Source organism: Microtus oregoni, unplaced genomic scaffold (genome assembly GCF_018167655.1).
Source record: "Microtus oregoni isolate MIOR12 unplaced genomic scaffold, Mior012 000013F_ref0000133, whole genome shotgun sequence".
NCBI classification, from domain to species: Eukaryota; Metazoa; Chordata; class Mammalia; order Rodentia; family Cricetidae; genus Microtus; species Microtus oregoni.
Window position 1 is genome coordinate 1,128,575 of NW_024543072.1, and position 23,630 is coordinate 1,152,204.

At 48.1% G+C, this 23,630-nt stretch overlaps 1 protein-coding gene across 6 annotated transcripts in view; it reads left to right on the plus strand.

Moving 5' to 3' along the window:
* LOC121454874 (carboxyl-terminal PDZ ligand of neuronal nitric oxide synthase protein-like) overlaps positions 1 to 23,630 on the plus strand; it is a 286,814-nt gene that overhangs the window by 246,903 nt on the left and 16,281 nt on the right. For 4 of the 6 annotated variants that reach the window (XM_041662247.1, XM_041662248.1, XM_041662250.1 and 1 more), the window contains exons 6-10: positions 3,202 to 3,343; positions 10,580 to 10,740; positions 12,146 to 12,325; positions 19,291 to 19,456; positions 20,785 to 20,937. In XM_041662247.1, the coding sequence (XP_041518181.1) occupies positions 3,202 to 3,343; positions 10,580 to 10,740; positions 12,146 to 12,325; positions 19,291 to 19,456; positions 20,785 to 20,937 (802 nt within the window). Of the gene's footprint in view, positions 1 to 3,201; positions 3,344 to 10,579; positions 10,741 to 12,145; positions 12,326 to 12,374; positions 15,978 to 19,290; positions 19,457 to 20,784; positions 20,938 to 23,630 lie in introns of those variants that run through there. The other 2 variants (XM_041662251.1, XM_041662252.1) reach the window with 2 other exon arrangements.

Below are 23,630 nucleotides of genomic sequence, written 5' to 3' on the forward strand. Positions count from 1 at the left end.
AGCACTGCGGGCTTCTAAACAGCTGAACCTTTAGATGTGCCCGCCCGCATCTTTGCTCCTGTTGAAGGTGGAAGACTAGAGACTGAGGCAGAATTTAGAGGCTTTAAATACTCAGTTCTGAGAGTATCCCCCAGCATCCATTATCAGCTGCGGATACATGAGAGATGAAAGTCTTCTATGAAGGCCTTTCCCTCCCACCCCAGCCTCTTATATAAATCCAAAACTAAGCCTATAAATCCTCCTCTGCCCCTGCCCAATCCTGTAATCTGAGGACATACCTGTGACTTACAGAGGTGATGGAAGTTATACCATGTCTTTCTTAGGAAAAGTTGAGATTTTACAGCAACACACTCAGGAATGAGTTTTGTTTCCTATCTGACTACATTTTAAAGGGGGAAACTGAGTCTTTATTCTGGGAGTGATGGGGAAAACTGACACCCGTTCCTTAAAAATATTTACTCAGAATGAGATTTCTGGGTTAATTTATATATAAGAAAGTCACAGAATTAAACTTTTGCTATTTAAATATTGCTCAGCTAGGTGGTAGTGGTGTACACCTTTAATCCCAGCACTCAAGTGGCAAAGGCGGTGGATCTCTGTGAACTGGAGGCCGGGGTGGATCTCTGTGAACTGGAGGCCGGGGTGGATCTCTGTGAACTGGAGGCCGGGGTGGATCTCTGTGAACTGGAGGCCGGGGTGGATCTCTGTGAACTGGAGGCCGGGGTGGATCTCTGTGAACTGGAGGCCGGGGTGGATCTCTGTGAACTGGAGGCCGGGGTGGATCTCTGTGAACTGGAGGCCGGTCTAGCCCACAGCGGGAGTTCCAGGACAGCGAGGCCACACCGAGAAAACCTGTCTTGAAACAAAACAAAAGCAAAAGTAAACAGACAAAAAAAACAAAAGCCGGGCGGTGGTGGCGCACGCCTTTAATCCCAGCACTCGGGAGGCAGAGGCAGGCGGATCTCTGTGAGTTCGAGACCAGCCTGGTCTACAAGAGCTAGTTCCAGGACAGGCTCCAAAACCACAGAGAAACCCTGTCTCGAAAAACCCAAAAAAAAAAAAAAAAAAAAAAACAAAAGCCCAAAAGCTTAGTCTTAGCAATTGTTGGTTTTGCGAACCTAAAGTATTTAGCTTTTCTGCATCATGTAAAGATGTTTAGGAGAGAAAAATCTGTGAAAGTTAGTGAGGGAGGGGAAGTGAAATCTTCCATTAAGGGACAGTGGCAGGCAGAAGAAAGTAACACACGCAGTGACTGGGGAATGAGCTTTGCTGTGATGCGAAAGATGCAGAAGCCATAGGCAGCCTACTCCTCTTTTCAGAAAGGAGCGGGGAGGGAACTAGAAGATGAACATCACTGAGGCCACAGCAAGTGGTCTTTTTATCTGAGGGTGGAGCTTCCTGGTCTAGCCCTGACCAGGGAGCATCCTCATGATCAAAAGTGATGTGGATGTCCTTACAGCCTGGCAGCTGCAATTGCCTGCTGAAGAAGGCAGTCCAGTTGGTACTCTAGAGTTGGGAGTGGTTTATGAGCCCATCTCTGAGTAGCTAGGGTGTCCACACTCTACTGATGGCCCCACAGAAGTATCTGAACAGCACAAACTGTAGCCTATGGGTTATTAAAAAAGAGGAGGTAGGCATGAAGTTTGGAGGGGTAAGCAGTTGGAAGTGGATCTGGGAAGAGTTAAAGGGAGGAGTGTGGGTGAATATGATTAAAATATATTGTATGAGATTCATGAAATTCTCAAATGATTTATCATTATCATTATAGAAAAGAGATGTACAAAGTTGGGGCGTGTTCATCATTGGTTTTTTTTAGGCTCCATACCTTCTGAAGTGCAGATTCTCATGCTTTAGGAATGGGAAGGAGTTCACGGATGTAGTATGGGAGATACAGACAAATCTCAACATCATGAGAAGTACAAATGAGTCGCACTGTAATCTCAGCAGGACCCCCTTGGTCTGTCAGAGCCCTAGATATTAGAGTAGTAATACAGTGTCATCCACCTCATGCTGATGTCCCCTGGGGGTCTTGAATACTATCAATGGACTATATGGTCTCACTAGGTAGCAGTCGCTCCCAAACTCAGATCGTGAAAACATGGCTAGTGCTCGTCTTGGGCATAACGTAAAGTCTAGTGAAATAACCCAGAGTTGACGATGGAGCAATGTTTGGTTTTCCTCACTGTGGGCTCTGAGACTGTATATTTACATATCTTTCATTTTCAATACTTGAAAGTGGGTGAGAGGTAAGTAATCATCATGTTATCTAACCGGCGGGACACCTTTGAGACCATGCCTAGGGAGCCCAGCTGTGCTGGGTTGCTGCAGACAATCTGGGAATCGCTTCTCTGCCCTCCCTATCTTTCCTTATTAAGTGGTGGAATCCTGGAAGCCTATGAGCTTACCCACTGGGCTCCTAAAGGAAGAAGTTACATAGCAGAATAAAAGCAAGGAAAGAGCTGCACCATGTCCCAGAACCAGTGCCCTGGAGCTTCATCCCTGTTTTCTTCTAGTAGTTTTACAGTTTTGACTCTGATCTGAGTTAATTTCTATATGTGGTATAAATCGGGAGTCTAATTTCACTCTTCTGCATGTAAATATTTCATTTTCCTAATGCCATTGATGGAAGAGACTCTCCCCACTGTGTGTACAGGTCTGGGTATCCAATGTCTTAGAGAAGCACTGGTAAAGAGTTGCCTCTCCTTTCTGCTGGTCTCTGTGGGTCTGTGAGATTGCCAGTCTTCAGCTGGTTCTGCAGTTAACCGTTGTCTTCTCAGCCCCATAGAGACCCATCTGTAGGAGCTCCTGGGAACTTGGCCATTAGAAGTCAAAGGATGGCCCAGTCCCTCCTAGTTTGATGGGCTCATTGGACATTTGGTAGTGGCTGGTGACAGATTCTGAAGGATCAGAACAACTTTCATACTGGAAGGAACAAATGAGGCCAAGTCCAATTCTAAGTGCAGAAATGGAACACTTGCCTCTGGCGCCTGTCTTCAGCTGACGATTGCTTCAGAGACATGGTAACACAGGTGCTATTTCTAGAGTATGTCTGTATCTGAGAAATCCTGAATTTTTCCCCCTTTCCTTCTCTGGCTGCGTAGGCTGCTGACCACCGTGCACATCCTCAGCCACACTGCCCCTTGCTGTGCCCGTGTGGAGTCTCTGCATCCTTCACTCTTTCTTTTCCGTCTTCCTTCCCAGAGTCAAGCTATGAGAATTGTGCGGACGGTGGGTCAGGCCTTTGAAGTCTGCCACAAGCTGAGCCTGCAGCACACCCAGCAGAATGCAGATGGCCAGGAAGACGGGGAGAGTGAGAGGAACAGCGATGGCTCAGGAGACCCAGGTAGGCACCGTGGCTGCAGAGGGAGAGGACACAGTGGGGGCCATGCTGTTAAGTGACTTAAAAACTAATTCTAATAATTTTACACTTACTTTGATTACATTTTTCCTTTTGTTCTATTTTTGTCTGTTTTAGCTTTGAGATAAGTTTTTGCTTTGTAGCCCAGACTGACCTTGAACTTAGACTTCTCCTACCTTAGCTTCCCGAGTGAGGGATGGTGTTAATATGTCCCAATAACAACTAGTCAGAAACCATATCTACATGATTTCTTCTGCAGAAAAAGAAGTTCATTAATATGACAGTTTAACCAAGATAAAGTATTTAAGATTAGATAGATATACATATTTAGTTTAAGAAATGGAAGAACATACCATAGTATTGAATGGAAAACCTAAATGTCATAAGCATGAATACTGTGTCTGACATGGCACAAATTTCTATCAGCAAAGGGGACATCTTGGTAACCTGTGGTACTCACATCCAAAAAGCTCATGTGGAAGAGTTAAAATGGTAATCAAAGAAAAATGCAAAAATTCAATTATTTCCATTAGCAGATGAAACATCCTAAAAGTCATATGAACTAATTATTCACATCAGAGTTAGAAAACAGAGGAGGCAGAGGCAGGAGAATCATGAAGAATTCAAGGCCAACCCATTCTACATATAGCTTGTCTCAAAAACAAATGAAAAAGGTTAAAAAAAATCCCAAAAATAGGGGTGGAGAGATGGCTCAGAGGTTAAGAAAACTGCTCTTCCAGAGGTCCTGAGTTCAATTCCCAGAAACCACACCGTGGCTCACAAACATCTATAATGAGATTTGGTGCCCTCTTCTGGCATGCAGGCAGAACACTCCATACATAATAAATAATTAAATCTTTTTAAAAATCACAAAAATAGGTATTATGCTTAAACAGCAGTATTGTCACGTGGCTGGACAGAGAGGCTCCTGGTTTGCATTGGGACAGCACAGTCTCGGTCTCTAGGCATGCAAAAGTTAGTTCTACTCGGCCTTGAGCCTAAGTATCTACTTCTGGAGAATAGCTCAGAGTGTGTGCCTCAGGGTCATGACATAATTCAGTGAGCTAATAGATTTTAAAAGGTCAAGTCTGATGCTTGGCACACAGAAAGCCCTAGATACATACATGTTAGCTATAGATGCATACATGTTAGCTATATATACATACATGTTAGCTACTGTTACTTGAGCACAGATGTGTGACAATTTTTTAAATAAGGGCAGAAAGTTTCTAGGAAAAGTGAGTAACAAAGCATTCACACTCTGTATTTAAATAAATATCCACATAGATGCGACCAGGGAGAGCTGTGCTGTTGTGAAGCAACTGAACCGCTCAAAGCAGGAGGCCAGAGCCCGAGTCAGGCACATGCACTAATATGTTGCAGATCCCTGGGGAGAATAACGTGAAAATACCCGCAGAACTCAAAATTCTACATGTCAGTTGACTCCTAAATCATGCTCGTAGTATCTCTAGGACTGCATTCTAAAGATAGAGCATACATGTGAAACAGTTAACCTTCTGCATGGTTACATAAGTGAGGAATCAGTTATAAAGCCAAAGGATTATAAAAGACAGTTTCGTTTCTTTTCTCTTTCTGAGGCAGAGTCTCGCTCTGTAGCCATGACTGTGCTGGTCTCACTCCATAGACCAAGCTGGCCTTAAACTTAGAGAGATCAGCCTGCCTCTGCCGCTGCCTCTGCTTCTTGATTAAAGGTGCGCACCATCGTGCCTAGCTATGAAGTCACTTTTAAATATAAATAGTAGACTATTGCTCAATGATTAAGAAGAATCCTCAGTTATCTGTGAACTGATATGACTCCATCTTAAGACATTTTGTCCATTTTGTAAAAATCAAGTTCTAGAACTGTGGTTATGGTTCCTAGAGATCACATTTTATTGTAAATACGTAGGAATACTCATGCATACACATGTGGTATACATGTATGTACATGTGTGTGCACTTGCAAGTTTACCATAGAATCTTCACAGCTTGATTCACCAGAAAGTGGCAACATAGATCATTCTGTGAAAAGGAGCTAGGTGGCTGAGGTGGCAAGAAGATTTACCCCCACTGTACTGATAACTTTTCTACCCTGGACACATGTTAGTCATAAATTAGGAAAACATGACATTTCATCTAGAGCCCTGTTTCTCTGTGACCACAGGGGATCATCATGCTTCTTTCTTGGCTCTCTCATTTGTGCCAACTGATGGTGGCCTCTGGCTAATGCAAGCATCACAGTAACCTTCCCTAATAATAACCATCACTAGATGGAGCCTTGTATTTTCCCTTGTGCACTGGACCAATTGTGGTTTATAACAGGCCATGGTCGTGAAAGCACTGTATAGGCTGGCTGAGCCATATCCCCAGCCTCTGGTAACACCACTTTGCCAATGGCCTGCTATCTTGCTGGTAGAGAGTGGCAGCCGAAATCTCAAGAGATTTCAAGCCCATGCTCACACTGGCAGCTGGTACACACACACACACACACACACACACACACACACACACACAGAAAGCAGAGGACACTGATCTGGTGAAACCGCTTGATCCTAGAGTGAAAGAGATGACCATTGTCACCGCAGAAGTCCTCTCCGAGGAGGTTACTGTAATTCCTAAGTAGTTAATTGGATCTGTCCCTCAGCCTCTGGTCATGGAGGTCAGGATGTCTTGGACTGACCCATTGACAAGAACTGCCAGTGCCCTTTCTTACAGGCAACACTAAGAAATAGGTCTTATTTTCCTGCAATCGGAACAGTGCTGTCCTTCCACCTACAGCCCCCTGCAGCCATCTGCTGGGGGAGATGACAGATTTCCTGTCATGCTGAGGAAGAGACTCTGGGGAATCCTTGGAGTTCCCAGTAGGGATCACTTCCTATTCCTTGCTTTCAATCTCATTTCCCCCAGGTACTCCAAACTCCTTCCTTTCCTGTTCTGGGTAGTTCATGTACCTTATTGTTGGTGCAGTGCCCTCTGCTTCCTGCAGAGTTCCTCCTCATTCTGTGCTCTTGTTCTCCTCCGGGGGGCCTGATTCCTAGCTCCCATTCTCTTCCCTTCCCCTTTCAGAAACTCAGAATACATTGTTTTCTGCTGTGTGCCTGTGTTCTCGGCACTCCTGGAGGATTCCACTGACATTAACATCCAGCCCTCTGAGTACCAGGCAGAGGATGCCTGCCCTCTGTCTTCAATGGGCTGCGAACCTTGGGAGCATAGGGACCTCCTAACACAATAAATACTTGTTGAATAAACTGACAAACAGTCAATAAGTGTGGCCAAGGGACAGCGTGTGTATTAATCACTGTCAACAATCATCTATAAAGTGCTTATTCCATGCTAAGTTGAGCTTGAAGATCGAGAAGAGATTCCAACCAGAGTGACTTTTAAGCCACCTCTTTGATGAGGAATGATGACACCTCGGCTGGGGGAGTTAATACAACTGAGGCGGTAAACGCAAAGTGAATTCAGAAGGCTGAACGGTGGATTGCCAGGAAGGCAGTGGTGGAAACGGTGGCTACTGAAGAGTCCGGCATAGTTACTCTCTTCTCGCTGTAGTATAAAAGTCAGCACCCACCTTCCAGCCATACTAGGCACCACTATCCCTCTGTTCTGTTACCTCTCTTTATGGAGCCCTGTCTAGTATAGAACTTGCTATGTAGACCAGGCTGGCTTCACACTCACAGAGATCCACCTGCCTCTGCCTTCTGAGTGCTAGGGTTAGAGGCATGCACCAGCACACCTGGCCTTTTCTGTTACCTTTTTAGAGACAATTTTCTTAATTTGCATTAATATACATGAGGTGTCATCTGCTTGGCATTCTTATCTACCTTAAAGAATGTAATTATATAATTGGCCTTCCACAGGTAGTGTCAAGCCCAGTGTGCTGGTAAGTTTGTATCATCTTGACATAAACTAGAGTCACCTGGACAGAGATAACTTCCATTGAGGAATTGCCTAGATCAGATTGTCATGTAGGGCATTTTCATGATTAATGATTGATGTGGGAAGACCCAGTCCACCGTGGCAGTGCCATCCCTGGGCAGGTCCTCTTTGGTTGCAGAAGAAAGCAGGATGAACAAGCCAATAAGTAGCACTCCTCCATGGTTTCTGTTGCTGCTTCTGCTTGAGTTCCTGCCTTGGCTTCTCTCAGTGATGGACTGTGATGGAGATGCATAAGCCAAGCCAGCCCTGTCATCCCCAAATTGCTTTTGGTCATGACGTTTAGCACAGCGATCGAAAGCAAACTAATTCTCCCAGCATGCTTGCTTTGAGGTTTAAGATGGCAAAGATACATTAGTTGTATCTTTTCAAAACCAATCAAGCTCAAGTTGGCACACTCTTTCATACTGGCATCCCTGGGGGAGAGGGAGGAAGGCACCTGCTGGCAAAGGTGAGGTTATATAGTAAGGTGAGGGAGAAAGACATATCGTGTGTGTGTGTGTGTGTGTGTGTGTGTGTGTGTGTGTGTGTGTGTTGTGTGGCTTCTCCTGCAGAGACAGGAACAAATGTTCATTCAGCCCACAAAGCCCTGATGGTAAAGAATAATTACACCCAAGTCTAGCTTGGAAAACCAGTGAGTTTACTGGGGTTCCTCCAGGACCATGGGTGATTTAAAGGAAGCTGCATCAAGAACACCACCCCTGAGGAGTCTTCTCTCCCCGGCTATTAAACTTGGCTAGAAATAGCTACACAGAAATCTCTTTCCTCCTTCCCATCTCTATCTGTGTTTGTGTTTAATGGGTGGTTCATTTTAAGTAATTGTTTCTCGTGCCTGGTAAATCAGTAATGTGCTGTTGGAGACCTGGGGAAGGTTGAGTTTGAGTCTGAGAGCCACCTGCTGCTGTCATTCCCGGTTCTTCGTGGGAGATTCGTCTTTGTTCTGTTTGAACCTCCATCTGATCCGATCAGTCTGCCCATAGACGGGCATCCACTTCACACAAGGTCTATGGCTTTAAATATTGATTGCAATTTAAAAAGTAACTCCACAGCAAGCTCTAGAATAATCTTTGGCAGATGCCTGGGTTCTGTGGTGGCTGGCTCTTTAGCACAGACTGTTGGCCGCTATGGAAGTGAGAAAGTCATGACAAGAGGTCACTGGAGCTGCAGGCTTGCTACACAGGGCAGTCAGACTTTCATCCTGACCCTACCCTTGCCCACTCAGTGATCTCCAGCAAACCATGTGTTGGGTACCAGTTCGCCTCTGAGGCGCTGGAGAACACAGGTGAATGAACCCAGGACGGGGTTTATTGTAAGCTCTTGGTGCTAGCCGTGTAGCTAGGGTTCTGCATATGGAACATATGCACAAGGGAATGGATGGGGGGATGCTCTAAAGGTCTGTAATTCACAGCAGGTATGAGCTGAGTGGTTGATCTGGCTTTCCTGTGGCCATGAGGCTGCGTATCTGAGTGTCAGCAGTCGGTGCCCTTTGGATCTGGAGGTGGAACCCTTTCTTCTTCAGGAAGCCTGCTCACTGCCTTCTCCTGGTCGCTTCCTTTATGCCTCCCACTCACCTTCTTAGTGTGTGTAAACTGCTGGCAAACCTGTTTTTTCTTTTCGCATCTGCTCTCCTGAGAAGGATTTTCCTATGAAGGTCCAGAGGAAAACCGATGGTTTCCTGTGGGGATCTGGCTTCTGTGTTGGGGAGCTTTTCATTGAATGCAGTGTTTATCTTTCCAGAGGAGCCCTGCCTGTGATGGGATGGCAGGCCCTTCATTGTACAGAGGAAACTTATTTACACTTGGAAATTGAAAAGGGCAAGTGCTGGAAGCTGTTCTGGCTTCTTTGATGTCAGCACTTTCTCTTCTGGGATTCAGCGGGGGGGGGGGGGGGGGGGGGTATGTTACTTCTCACTTACAGGCCTCCCAGTGCCTCCTCTCTCCTTCCCTGCTCTGTGCCTGTCTTTCTTGTCTCCCTCATTCTTCTCCCGTTCCCTGTACTATGGGGGAGGTATACCTTTTATATCTTTTAGCAACAGCTGCCTCTGGCCACCCCCAAGGCTCAGAGCAAGGTGGGACCACTGCTCAAATCTTTATTGCCTGTTTGTGCAGTTTACCCTCTCTCAGACTCTCCCTGGGGAGGGTTTCCCGGGAGAGATCTATTTCCTTGGAGGTATGCCTTCTCCCATGTAGCAACTGTCCAGCATGTACATAGACTGGGAAGCCTTTGGAAGGACTTTATTCAAATAAAACCTGCTAGCGGCCAGCAAAAGAGCGCAGCAGGTAAAGGTGTTTGCTGCCAAGACTGACAGCCTGAATCTGATCTCTGGAACCCACACTGCAGGAGAGAAGCGATTCAGGTCATCTGTCTCCTGACCTCCACAGGTGCGCCATGGCACATACTCACCCATACACGGACATACAAGTGCATAAATAAACGCAATACAAACAAGGAAATAAAAAGCTGGATCAGCTAGGAGGAAAACCTAGCATCCTATTGACTTCTAAATATTGAGCTCGCTCCCTTACGTGGTCAGGTTTATCTGCATAGAAAGGACTTACAGCCACTGGCTCTGCAAAGCAGACACGGGCTTGGCACCTGGTTTTCTGGGCTAGTTCCAACGTTAGGGAATCAGCACTCTGTGCACCCCGCTACCACCACCCAACTCTATTTTCCAGTTGCTGTTTGGTCTCTGAAAGCTATTAGGAAATTGTATTTGAAGAAATCGTGGTGAACATAGAGGAGCATGGTGGCACATGCCTGTAATCCCAGCACTCAGGAGGCAGAGACAGGAAGATAGGCATAGGTTTGGGGCTGGCCTTGTGAACTATTCTGAGCTATAAAGTAAAGTCCCCCTCCCCATCTCGAAACACCAAAACAGAACATAGTGACAAACCTAATCCCAAATATAGGGTAAGGAAATATTCTCTGTGGAACTCTTGAGAGTAAGTGCCAGGTTGGGAAACTGAGGCTTGAGCTAAGAGGAAGTTAGAGATGACAGCGCCCTTTCTTCTAGCGTCTCTACACCTTGCTGTTCGAAATGTTCCAGGTTGTGGAGGTGCTGCACCCAGCTTGAGCAAACGTTTGTTTGTTTCTGAACTTGACGATGATGTAAGACTAAAAGTATCATATGGGGTTGAAAAGGTGTGTTTGTGTACTTGAACAAAAGGACGTGTAAATGTCAGAGGAAGCCCATGGCACGCCTGGGTTTGACTAACGGAGGACTAACAAAATAAAGCGAAAATACTGTTTCTTATGCCGTGGTTTCCTGCCCTGTTGTCTCTGCAGGCCGCCAGCTTCCTGGAGCCGAGAGGGCCTCCACGGCTGCGGCTGAGGAAACTGACATTGATGCTGTGGAGATTCCACTCCCTGGGAATGACATTCTCAAGTTCAGTCGTGGGGTGACGGACCTGGATGCTGTAGGGAAGGAAGGAGACATAGACTCTACGGTAGGTGATCCTTTGAGCAAGCTGTGTGCCTTATGGCTCCCCGGGCTGCAGCTTCAGAAGTGAGGTGCCCTGTCACCCAGTGGCAGTGCTAGAGCATATTTTGTCACCTTTCCCAGAGGTCTGACTTCTGCAGGTTCAGCATCCACAGGCCAGCACACATGTGAGGGTGCTTTGGAGCTTGTGTCTGAAGCTTATTGCCCGCCTGGGGGATCCCTTCAATGTTCTGTCCCTTTCTCCATACACAACAGCGTCTTGTGATATTTGTGCAGAGCCCACCCAACAGACCCATGTGATGCAGATAATCACATGACTTAGCAAAAACAACAACAACAGTCTGTTTGAGCCCTCTCGCCTCATCCAGCAGTTGTGTGCCTTAAAAACTCCTGTGTAACAGCTCTATTGAGTCTGGAAACTGGCCCACGGCATGTTAGAAACTGAGACCACATTAAGGGGGGCCTCATCACCCCAGCCCGGCATTCCACGGGTAGGACAACTAAGGCATCGGGAGCTTCTGATACGATCCATGAGACAAGCCCCGAAAGCCCCAAGACTAAATTCAAATTTAGAGGCAACTAAGCTAAGGAAAATAAAAACTGAAAGGGAAGTTCCCGACCCTTGGGTTCCCAGGAAGCTCTCTGGCACATTCTATCCTCCAACTCAGATTAGTCCAGTTCATGAGGAAACGCCTGTGTACTTTGGCGGGCAGTGCCAAAGTTTTCTCTGCTGCCCCATGACCTCACTCCTAGGGGCCATAGGCATTTGTCCCCAGGTGCCTTCTTCCTGCATGTCTGAAGATCAGCAGAGCCACTGGAAACAAAACCTACCTCCCCGGCGTTCAACTCTGACTTACTGGAACCATTTGTGCGAAAGAGACTGCAGCTGTGATTACCTAGCTAACCGAAGTCCCTCTGGGTCATGTGATGTCCAACTGTTCTTCCTTCACTGTGAGACGAGATGGGAGAGGATGGAGCATCTGACCCCAGAATAGGAAGCAAAGGATAGCGCGGGGAAGAGCTGAGACCGTCTCTCTCTTGTTGCCATAGTAACGTGATAGGAAGCTGTGTACACAAACATAGATTCTAAAGCTAGAAACCCCAATTCAGAAAGGTATATTATTGGAAATGAGGGGTTAAAAAGAAAAAAAACGTTTTGCCAGCTGCCCGTCTTCTACCCTATTGGCAAATGATGTTCCCAAGGTATGGAGATAGAATTTTCTGGCTCTGTGGTCCAAGCCCAGGTGTGCCAGTATTTTCTCCCTGGAGCTATTCCTGTCCTTCAAGATGCAGCATCTCTAGCACATGGGTTTTGTTCTGCCCATGTACCCATCGCGACCATTCCAGTGAGAGGGAACTGGCCCTCGGAGGTGGCTTCTGCCTATGAGCCATGTTCTGTCTTTTCTCTTCAGGTCTCACCCAGTCCTCAGGAGCCCATGCTGACAGCCTCACCCCGCATGCTGCTCCCTTCTGCTTCCTCGAAACCACCAGGCTTGGGCTCAGGGACGCCCCTGTCCACTCACCACCAGATGCAGCTCCTCCAGCAGCTCCTCCAGCAGCAGCAGCAGCAGACGCAAGTGGCTGTGGCCCAGGTTCTCCTCAGCCTCCTCCCTTCTTCACAGGCTCCACTCTCATGGGCTTGACGCGCCTTCCCTAGCAAGGGGCTCAGGGCAGGTTTACAACCTAGGGAGCTCTAAGGAATTGCTCATGCTATTGGATCATTGCTTGTTGGGGTTCTAGGAGATGACAGGGGAGGGAGACAGGTGGGAGCTATGGTTAAAATGGAAAAACACATCGGTTCCCCCGTGTATCCCTCGCTCTGAGTTAGGCTTGGCTGGCTTGGCTGAACGTTGTTGGATGATGATTTGAATGTACCAAGGAAAAAGAAGTACGCAGTCCCACCCTCCCTTCCCTACCTTATGTCCTCATGTTTGGGGTGGAAAGGGATGCCTTTGGAGTTAGGACAGGGGTGACAACTCTTAAAACAGCTCCAAGTGTAAATCTGTGACCAGCATCCTTGCACAGACTGCTGCTCAGGCATCCCAACCCTCTTGACCGGAACAGGTCCTCAAGCCTCCATTCGTGACCTACTTATTCCAGACAGTATTTGATTAGGAATTCATTATAATAGCAATGAACTCGTGGGAATTCAGCTAGATGATCTGAGCCATTTGAGAAATGGCTACCTTTTAGCATCTGGATGGAGTTTGTGCCCTGGAGTCTGGTTGGATCATTGCTGCTTTGGGGAGAGGATTGAATTGATTGCCCTTGCTGCTTTCAGCAGGAATCCCTTCTGTTTGGTTTCCACTGGAGGTCGTTGTCATCCATACTTCCTTGGAGTTTGGTAGTTTGAGCCTTCTCTCAATGATGGGCAGGTCAGAGAATGGTGAAGACACATGCATCTGTTCCGTGTAAAAGCTGAAGTATGAAGCCAGAGCCAGGCAGGATCAGGCCTTAGGTGGGTAGATGAAGATAGTCAGGAGGATGGGATGGGATGGTCGGAGAGTTGTCTTTGAAAGGCTACTGTGTGTACCAGTGTTCTGGATCAGATAGGCTTGACTAGGTGCTGAGATTTTCCGTGTTCAGTACAGGAAATAGGCTCCTCCAGGGAGAATTTACTGATCCTTCTGTGCGATCTGCTTCCTCTTCCGCTGACTCCTGGATGAAGTAAATCCCCCAGAAGAGTGATCCTTCCGTCTGCTAAGGCTTGGCCTGAAAGAACCCTCTTGTCATCCAGCCTTCACTGACTGTCCCTGAGGCTGGTGCCTTGTGGGTCACTTTGACTCCACATTTCAGGAGAGCAGAACCAGTGGGACGATGCTCCAAGTGGCAGACAGAGTCTTGGAGGCGGCATGGGGGTGGGAGATATGACTGTGAAATCAAAGGCTACGCCATGCTGGTGGGAGGATTTGCAGGTGTTCCCAAATCAGTGACAGAGAAAAGGGAATGTCATTAATGACTTCTTATATTTGGAGGGGGGAAAACGTTCTTTGTCAAATGAAAGAATCCATCTCTGGCTAATGACAGCATGGCATTCTGAGACTCTCCTCCTCAGTGTGGGGGTTGACAGCAACGCAAAGCCTGTGCATCTCAGCCCCGGCCCATCCCAAGGCTCAGCATTTCCCCAAGTTTCCCACTGAATGTGGATCCATTCTCCGAATGATTCTCTTTCAGCATATCAATTCCCAAGTAATTATTATTTACCCAAGAGTAGGTCTGATGCATATTCATGCTGTCTTATTAGCAAAGGGCATCTGAATTTGAAGTCTCAGCTGAGTGCTAGAGAGAAATCAGTTGCAAGTGTCATATCTACAAGCGGCGTTGTGGCAGTGGAAGGAAGCACTCAGCCTACACTCAGTCAGACACACAACTTGTCACAGGTCAGCCTCCATCAGGGCCAAACCTAAGAGTGGGTTTCTGGCATAGCAAGTATCTGTCTTAACAAAACCTCCCTGCCCTGCCCTATTCTAATTGCCTCTCCCCTAGAAGGCGTTGGATCTAAGGAAAGGGAACCGTGTAGTGTTCCAGATCCCTTTCGTGAGCCTCTCTCTACGTTGTAGGCGATTCGCCAGGTTGGCCAGTCCAAGCCTCTCATTTGCTCAGAATCTATTGGGTGTAGCTGGCAAGTGAGCGGCTGGACCCTCGGCTCAAGCAGGAATACGACAAAAGGCTGCCGTAGGTGACGACTTTGAGCGGTAGACCTTTGAACTTTCCGTCGAACTCGACGTAAGGTCATCTGATGGCTTCTTGAGCATAGTCCTCTACCCTGTCCCTGCCATTGTCCTTAAGTCACTCTCTGGCCACCTGCCTTCCATCTTCATCTTATATCTACTGCCAGGGACACAGGAGGGTACAACTGTACTCTCAGCTGGCCCTTGTCCCCCGTCTTGCAGGTGGGTTCAGTCTTAAACCAGCCTCTGTAGCGCCGTTCCTCCGTTCCTCTGTAGGATTTGATCAAAGGACTTTCTGTCATTGTCCCCATCTTTGGGTCTAAGCAGTTATGTATGGCATGCAAGCAGGCTGATGACAGGGCACCCTGGCATCTACCATGGGCCTGCAACGGACCAGCTGCAATACCCCTGGTTCTTCCGCAGGACCGATTAGTTCCCTAGGGGGATGTCAACTTTCTCTTGTTCTTTCAGCCAGCTGCTGGCATGCAGCAAGGTGTCTCATTGAATCACTCTAGTGGTCCCCAGAACTCAGCAGTTCTAACAGTCATCTCAGGGTTTGGGGTGAGAACGTTTCCCTTTCTCTGAGCTCCCAAACCCTCCTGTATTCCTTCTTAGTCTAAAATCTAAGGGTAAAGCCCCAATTTCTTGCAAATAATGTGTGCTCTTAAAGCCGCTTACTGCATTCTTTATGGCCCCCACTGCCGTGGCTCTCACGCACCCAGCTGATGTGGCTGTTTGCCTTCGGGACCATAGTTCGTTCTTTTTGATGTTGTCGTGACTTTTTCTAAGATCTCAAGCCCTCTTCCAGCCTCACCTCAATTCCTTCAGTGCTGATCTTGATCAGGCCTTCTTTGGCCTTAAACACGTATGAGCAAAGATGGTATTAACCAACTCCAAAGGGTTTCCAGGTCATTCTGCAGTGCGTAAATAGCGAATTACCCTAGTCCCTCGGAGACTCTCCCAGCCCAGCATGAGGCTCGCCTGGCTGCATTAGCTTTCGCTTTTACCTGGACCAGAAGTTCAAGGGTGTGGATGAAAAACAGAGCCACACCTTGAATCGTACCTGGGATGTAGTTGTTGCCTGCATAGCTGCATGCTGGGCCTGCCTGGCTCCAGGACTGTGGCTGATTGACAACAGTTAAGTGGGCCAGACATGTTTACAGTTTGCCAAGCCCTAGCCTAGCTCTTCGGAAAATGGTAGTGAAGCTCATTGTTGCTATTTAAAGACCTCCTCTGCCTGTTGCCACTTCCGCTTATTTAGGAACAAGTAATTTGTTATTTATGCTTTGTGATATTGTGTGTTGTGGTTAGAGAAACAGCGCTGAAAACTGCACCCCCAGCCTGGCCTGCCACGTAGCATTCGTTCTTGTGGCTTCTCCCAGTCCCCAGTCTTGCCCAAGTCCCTGGCCTAATGCATGCTGAGACAGCGCTGCCTGCCTCTGCTTTATCTGGTATAGGGAAGTGGGGGGGGGGGGATTGCTCTGGTTATCCCTGCTGCCATTTCCATGTGCCTGCCACTCCCTGACTTCAGCCTGGCCCTGCCCCCACTTCTGATGGAGGAGCTGGAGTCCAGGCAAGTAGGCCGGAGAGTGAGTGGGGCGATGGTCTGAGGTGGCTGGGTGGGTTGAGGGTGAGTGCAGACTTTGGGGAAGTGGTACAGGGCTGGAGGGGCCAGGGTTGGTGTTATACGTGTTGTTCTGGGATTGGGATGCAGAGCTGGATGCCAACACGAAGTGTGGCTCTAGATGCCACAGTGCTGTGTTTGTGCCTCTGGCTTAGTCTGAATGGAATAGTCCATACTCAACGTGCCATGGCTCTGGAGAGGAGATATTCCACAGTCACCTTTTCAGAAAGGACTGTGGTCAGCTGTGTGGGAAATGTTCAATTCTTTGTAAGAAAAGTGTCGAAAGATAAATGTCCGCCACTCATGGGCGTCGGGGGTAGGGGTGGTACCTTCTACTCCTGTCCTACTTGAGAAACAGAGCCCAAGCCAAGGGTGAAGATAACACTACCTCATTTGAGCAGTCCCGTCCGAGTTTAAAGAGCTCTAAGCCGTGCTGTCCTCACTTGGCCTGGTTTGGGTGCTGCAGGCAGAGGTCTGAGCCTCATGCTTGATTCTACTTTGGATGACTGCAGACGCAGGAGGCTCGTTAGTGCTGGCTTGGGCAGTGACAGCGGCGCGTTGTTTCTGTGCTCGTGGGGCTTAAAAACACACGAAATGATACCGCTCTGAGCTGGCAGAGGTAAAATTCTTATGTAATCCGGAACAAGAGGCACTCGCTCTCTGGGGTGTTTGCTCATGGCACTTAATGTCAATGGGTTTTACCAGAAGCATAGTATTCAAGGGTCGTCTCTTGGGTGTTGATGGCACTCCACCTTTGGAACTTGGAAACCTGCCAGAGAGGCTTCCAACACTCCCCTAACTTCTGCAAGAAGGAACCTCTGTTTTTGTTCTCCCTCCCAATTCTCAGATGTCACCATGGGATCTGAGGACTTTTTTAAGTGTCCTCCAGTGTTTATGACTGTCTGAATGCAGAATCGGCTATCTCAGCCCCTAGCCAGTCCTCTCCCGTGACAGATGGGGCAGATGAAGCCCAGGGAAAAGTGGGTTGTCTCAGGAGTCAGCGAAGACGCCAGCACCCCAGCTGCTAGACTCATGCTTGCTTCCTAATGGTCTATTCTGTTGGGATGCTGGTACCTGCGGGTGTAGCAGGTGTATAGCCTATAACAGATGCTAATTAGTGGTGTTCAGGGCTCTGTGCTCTCTGTTTATCCACTGAAATGCCACCTTCCATATTTCAGTCTTATATTTCTGTTTGATTCCAAAGTAAGTAGAAAGTGAAAGATCTAGTAAGGAGATTGCTTAGATGGTAGGGTCCTTTCCCTGATGCTCTTATTTCATTTAAGTAACAGTACTAGCAGCTAGAGTTTTGAGCTTGCCTGTCCTGTGGGGGTGCAGGTTGGGGCTTCCCATAGCCATTTCCCTGTTTCTTAGATTAGACTCCTGGGTGAAATTTCTCCCGTGCCTCTATTTCCCAGGGAGCTGCAGGTTTCATAACCACGCTCCATCAGAACCCCAGGCTCCAGTGTTACTGACACTTCTTTTCCTGGTCTCGTCCCTCTTGAGAATCTCTCCCGGGAATCTGAAACAGCAAAGGATCATCCTGATGGAAACAAGAGTTCTGTCCTTGGCAGTCCTATAAATGGCCAGATTTTCTTTAGATTCATTAAGTCTCATCTCCCCGGGGAGGATGAGCCCAACCTTGAGGATCCACTAATGGGAAGCATTGGCGAATCTCATTGGTGCCCTTGCTCAGTTCAAAGCAGAGCCAGCTGCGAAGCCAGGCCTTCGGAACGGGGCAGAGAGGGAAGCACCCGCTGCACCTGAGTACAGTCGTCTTAGTACTGTGTCCCGAGAAAGCAGATGCAGAGGCCTGCAGATGCCTTGGTCAGCCTCAGCAACATGGGGATTTCTAGAGAACAGTGGAGGCTTCCCCTCTTCCACCCCACATCCCACCTACCCAGGTTCTTTGTCAACACCATGGTTCGTCTCCAAGAAAACCATCTTTCCTATGCGCTGACTTGGTTCCAAGTGACCAAGCTCATTCATTCCCTTTCTCGAGAGCCTTCCGAAATCCTTCTGATCCCCTTCCTAAGTACAAGAACCTTGTGTCCGTGAACCCCGGCCTTCTGACTATTTTCTTGAAGCTAGCGTCCTGGCTATATGCCCCATCTCTCCCCAGTGATCTCACCTCTATTCAAGGGTTACACACCAGGGATGAGCATGTAAACACCATAAGCCTAGACTTTTGAGTGTGCCGTGGCTGAACCCGTACCACAAGAAGGATATGAATAGATGAAGTGGCCGCTGTGAACACCAACCTTGGCTTTATATGGCTGTCAGAAGAGCACTACTGTTAGTCACTCAACAAACATTAAACCCCTTCCAAGAAAGAATCGGGGATTCTATGGGTGTCCATTGAGAATAAGAAAAGAATTGAAAGATGGAGAAACTGGTACCCAGATATGAGAAGCCAAGCTTTATTACAACCAGCTCACTAACAGCAATGGAGTTCTACTTCCTGTGTCTTGTTGCACTGATGTTCAGGAAAGTAGAAAGAAAGATTATGGGCTGGGGTGAGGCGTCACATGGTGATAGTCTGGTCAATATATTAACTTTTATATTTTATTTTTTTTATTGATTTTAAGACAGAGTCTTGCTAGCTAGTCCTGACTTGCCTGTAAGTTGCTATATACACTGGACTATCCTCAAAATTCTCCTGCTTCTGTTTCCCAGATGTTAGGATTACAACATGTACCCCACCATACTGGGCTTCTTTTGTTTTTTTAAAAGATATGGGTAATGCTGGGTGTGATGTCACATACCTACTGTCCTAGTACCAAGGAGGAAGAAATACAAGAGCGTGACTGCAAGTTCAAGGCCAGTCTGGTCAATACAGCCAGCTCCAGGCCACCTAGGGCCATATAGCAAGACCCTGTCTCAAAACAAACAAATCGAAGTTAAAAAAAAAATGTGCTGTGTGGGGCCTATGTAAGTTCTTAAAACAGGAATGGAGGGCAGTTTATCTTCACAGACACTGCAGGAAGTGAGAATGTCTTTCCTACTTTTTGCACTTGACATGGGGCTCAGAGTGGTGCCTGAAGTATAGAGAGAAGTCTACAGGGCTGGGGACCTATATTCTCTTGGCCACTTTTCCAACAGTACAATTCTAGGTCCCCAGTTTTTTCCATACAGGGTTTCTTCATCTGGAATTGAATGTGGATAGGGGCATCTCCATCCATTAGCAACTGTCATTTGTAGTAATGCCCCTCTCTTTTTCTTTGTCCCTCCTTCTCTTTGTCTTCCTGCCTTTCACTCTCTGCAGGTTCACTTGCTGAAGGATCAGTTGGCTGCTGAGGCTGCGGCACGGCTGGAGGCCCAGGCGCGAGTGCACCAGCTCCTGCTGCAGAACAAAGACATGCTCCAGCATATCTCTCTGCTGGTCAAGCAAGTGCAGGAGCTGGAGCTGAAGCTGTCAGGACAGAATGCCAGTAAGCTGGGGTCCCATCCAGCCTCGCTCTTCATAAAATAAGTTATTTCCACGATCCGGGGGATGTTTGCTCAGAGCTTTGATGGCGCCCTTATAGTTCAATAGAACACAGGCTTCATTGTTACTAGTCTGTACATTTCATAAATTATAGAATTACAGGGCCAGAGTCCATATTGGCTGCCTTCTATCCACTACCCAGACTTGACCTTGAAGATCCCTAGGAGACACTAGTACATATCTGTCCACTCTCCTTATAGAAAACTCGGTCACTTTATATTCCAAGAAAGCCCATTTCTTTCTCAGAGAGATTTTCCCAAGGAAAATATACTGAGCCCATATGGGGTATCATGTTATGAACTCGGTGGGTTCCCCCAAACTCTTTAGTAGCTGGTTCTCTGCACTATGTAGATGTCCACTTAATTGATAAGGCGGCTGAGTAAATGTGGCTGTATCTAGAGTCTGTGCATAGCCCCTGGTCTGAGATGCTTTGCCATCTGTATACCAGACTCCTCCAAGCTGAACTGGGAAGCAATAGGCAGTCTAGGTCCTGGCCTTTGTCATAAACCTGCCTTTGAGTGGGTTCTAGGCATGCATAAAGCCTGTGTTGACTGTGCACTGGCAAATACCTACCAATCAGCTATTACACAAAGAACTGTGACCGAATTTTTTAATGTGTAAGTTCCTTTATTCTCTGTAGTAGTAAATGCCATCCTGACCATTGCACAACTGAGGAAACACACTCAAGAGAGGTTTAATAAGTAGCTCACACAATTAGCCTACAGTGAGTGGAGACTTAGTCACACTTAAGACTTCACTGCAAATCTGATGTTTTTCTGGCTCTACCATTGGTTTCCTAATAGCTATTTCGTAATAGCTCATAGCTATCTCATAAGTCCAGCCTATAGGGACTTCTCATCAGTGGTCAGAGAAAGGGCTGGGGGTCTAAAATGTGTGTAACCCACTCTGGTGTCCAGATTCTCTTGCAAGGTTCCACTATTACCCCATACTTGAAATGTGGATGGGTTGGTACCTTTTCCCCATCACAAATCCAGTATGTGGCATTCAGCATCCTCCCCAACTCTCTGAAAGCTGTCCCCAGCCCCATCCCACCCAGAAGCCAGGTGCATCTGATGTTTGCAAGGGTGGAAGAGACAAAGTGCTGGGTTAAGCTGTAAAATCTCTCAGGGTTGCTGCCGAGTCAGTCAAAGGACCCTTTCAGGGACTGTAATTGCCAGAACCAAGCCTTTCCCAGCCACAAGGGTTAATAAGTAAGCTCCCATTTGAAGCCTTGCCTAACACTGCCTCTCCTTGTCCCTTGTCTCCCTTCAGTGGGCTCCCAGGACAGCTTGCTGGAGATCACCTTCCGCTCAGGTGCCCTGCCTGTGCTCTGTGAACCCACCACCCCTAAGCCAGAAGACCTACACTCGCCGCTGCTTGGTGCTGGCTTGGCTGACTTTGCCCACCCAGCGGGCAGTCCCTTAGGTAGGCGTGACTGTTTGGTGAAGCTGGAGTGCTTTCGTTTCCTCCCATCTGAGGATACCCGGCCGATGGCGCAGGGTGAGCCGCTCCTGGGTGGCCTGGAGCTCATCAAGTTCCGAGAGTCAGGCATCGCCTCAGAGTATGAGTCCAACACGGACGAAAGCGAGGAGCGTGACTCATGGTCCCAGGAGGAGCTGCCACGCCTGCTCAATGTCCTACAGCGGCAGGAGTTAGGTGACAGTTTGGATGATGAGATTGCCGTGTAGGTGCAGGGCAAGGAGTTGGCGGAGGTGGCAGCATGATGCCAAGGGGGTCAAGTCTGCCTGTTCCGTGGCAGGGGATGGCCAGGGAAGGCGTGAGAATAACACCCATGGCGGAGAGTGTGGGGCTTCCGAAGAGGGTCAGGATTTTGCTTTGGAAGGTAAATCGGGGAAGAAATTGGATTCCCAGAGACAGGAATCAGCGCCTGCATAATGCTAACGACTGAAGGGGTGGAAGCAGGGCTTCCCAGAACCTAGGGCCTTGGGACAAGGTCCGTCTTCAGAACCACAGTTCCGGAAGGCCTGCTGCTACCGCTATTGCTATAGTCAGGTTCTACTCAATCTCCCCTGTGACGCTCACACGCTCCTGTCTCTGTGGTGCGGATCAGTACGGGAAGCCATCGGTACCTTCTCGGGTACTTTATTTTTGGATATCAGGATGCTACAAGTTGCCTAACCCTCCCTTGAGCTATAAGAGAATTCCCTCCCCAGGCCCTGGCTGAGACCATAGAGGCTGGATGCCCTGGGCTCCTGGGAAAGGGAGGCTATGCCTGAGTCTGGAGTTGAGGGGAGTCACAAGTCAGAGTGGCTAACTAGGAGTTTTCTCTAGCTGGGTGTTGGCTGTTGCCTCTGAGGAAGCTGGGAGTTTTAAGACAGTTCAGGACCCTGCTGGGAGAGCCCAGGGGGAGGATAGCTCATTGCTGCTGCAGCTCACTTAGGTTTGATTCTTCACTTTGGAAACCCTGCCCCAACCCATTTCCTGCTTGCAGCCCAGCTCATATACATAAGGCCAAGAACTACCCTAACACTCCTTTGTGACAGTGATATGCCTTTGCGCAAGTCTCCGAGCCCAGAGCCCTCTTGCCTTACCTCTGTACCTGTCCCCTCCACTGGGCTGTAGTGGTCAGTACTGTGCAGCTGTGTGTGTGGGGGGGGGGGCGGTGACGGATGCAAGCTCATGGCTGAGATTATCTACCCTTCAGAATCACTGCCACTTAGATCAGGGACCACAGACATGGCACTCCAGCCCATCTCTCTGCGAGTGTGTGCCTTGAGCACAGGTGTTAGAAGTGCAGCTTTAATCTCTCACCATCTAGGCCCTGCCTAGGGGTCTCCACTCAGTAATGGGCTGGCTTTGCTCATGAGAAACCTGCCCCCCATAAGACCTTAACTGATTTCATAGATTTTCCAACTCCTGAAAAGATAGCCGAGACATGTTCAAAGTCATATGATTGGCAGTGGGAGGTGAGGGGTAGGAGTAGGAGAGTAGGGTTGGGGGGGGGGGTCGTTCATTTTCATCCTGGACAAGCGTAGGCTGAACCGCAGTGTTATCATACCGACCGTTAATAAGGATGGAGTTGCCCAAATGGAGTTCTTCAGCCCCAGCTTTGCTTTGGAAGTATCTGAATGCAAGCATGGCCCTTTCTTACAGCTACAGTGAAGTTTCTTTTAAACTAAACAGTCAAGTTAAAGGAAATTGGCATAGGTTTACATTATTACTCCCGAGTGTATCAGGGTGTGGTGTGTGTGTGTGTGTGTGTGTGTGTGTGTGTGTGTAAGGGAAGCAAAGTCATGCTTTTGAACTTGAGACGTGACTAGAAAGAGCTCCAGAGTGTTGGGATGAACAATAGCGTTGTTTCCTTTTCCCACCCTGCATTTAGTTGAAGAGGTAAAATTCTGTTGATTTTCTAATTAGCCGTTAGAAGGAGGTCCAGATACACAAGGAAGGAAGAATTTGAGATGTGAGGTTCCCAAAACTGCAGGAGCAGCTGGCAGGAATCAAGTTTGGCTGAGCCTGTCTAACTTACTCAGTCCCAACCCAGGATCCCTTGAGTCTAGGACCTTTGGATCCAAGCTTTGGTATACCTGAGAGAGCGGGAGGGTGTTCTGTTTCCTCAAGGGCCACCTTGTGAGCAGAGGCCAAGGATGAAATCGGGGACCAATGGAGGTGCACAGACTGCGAGTGGATAGGGCTAGAGGAGAGTGAAGAAGTGCGTGGGGAAGATGATGGTTGTTTAAAAGCTTGTGAAAGGGAGAAGTAGAAGAATTGGAGAGACTGTGAATGGATGGATGCTGACTTGAGACTCATGGAACACTTTTGCCCTTGGTTTCTGCCTTCTTTGACCCTCCCCTTCTTCTCTGGAGAATTCATTCATGTGCTGGTACCCTCCCTGGTAAGAACTAAACCTGTACACACTTGCTATGTGGAAATGGGACACAAAGAGTGGACCTAGTGGTCTTGTGGGGTCACCAGCCACCAGCCCTCCATGGAGGCCAATGGACAGCACAGGCAAGGCTGCAGATCTGATCTCCCAGCAGCATCCTCCGCCTTCCTTGCTTCTTGCTCTGCTAACTCAACTCTGCCTTTCTCCTTCCTTCTACTCTGCCCATACTCTTTGTGGAGGACAAACGGACACCAGGGGTTCCTTATTGAAG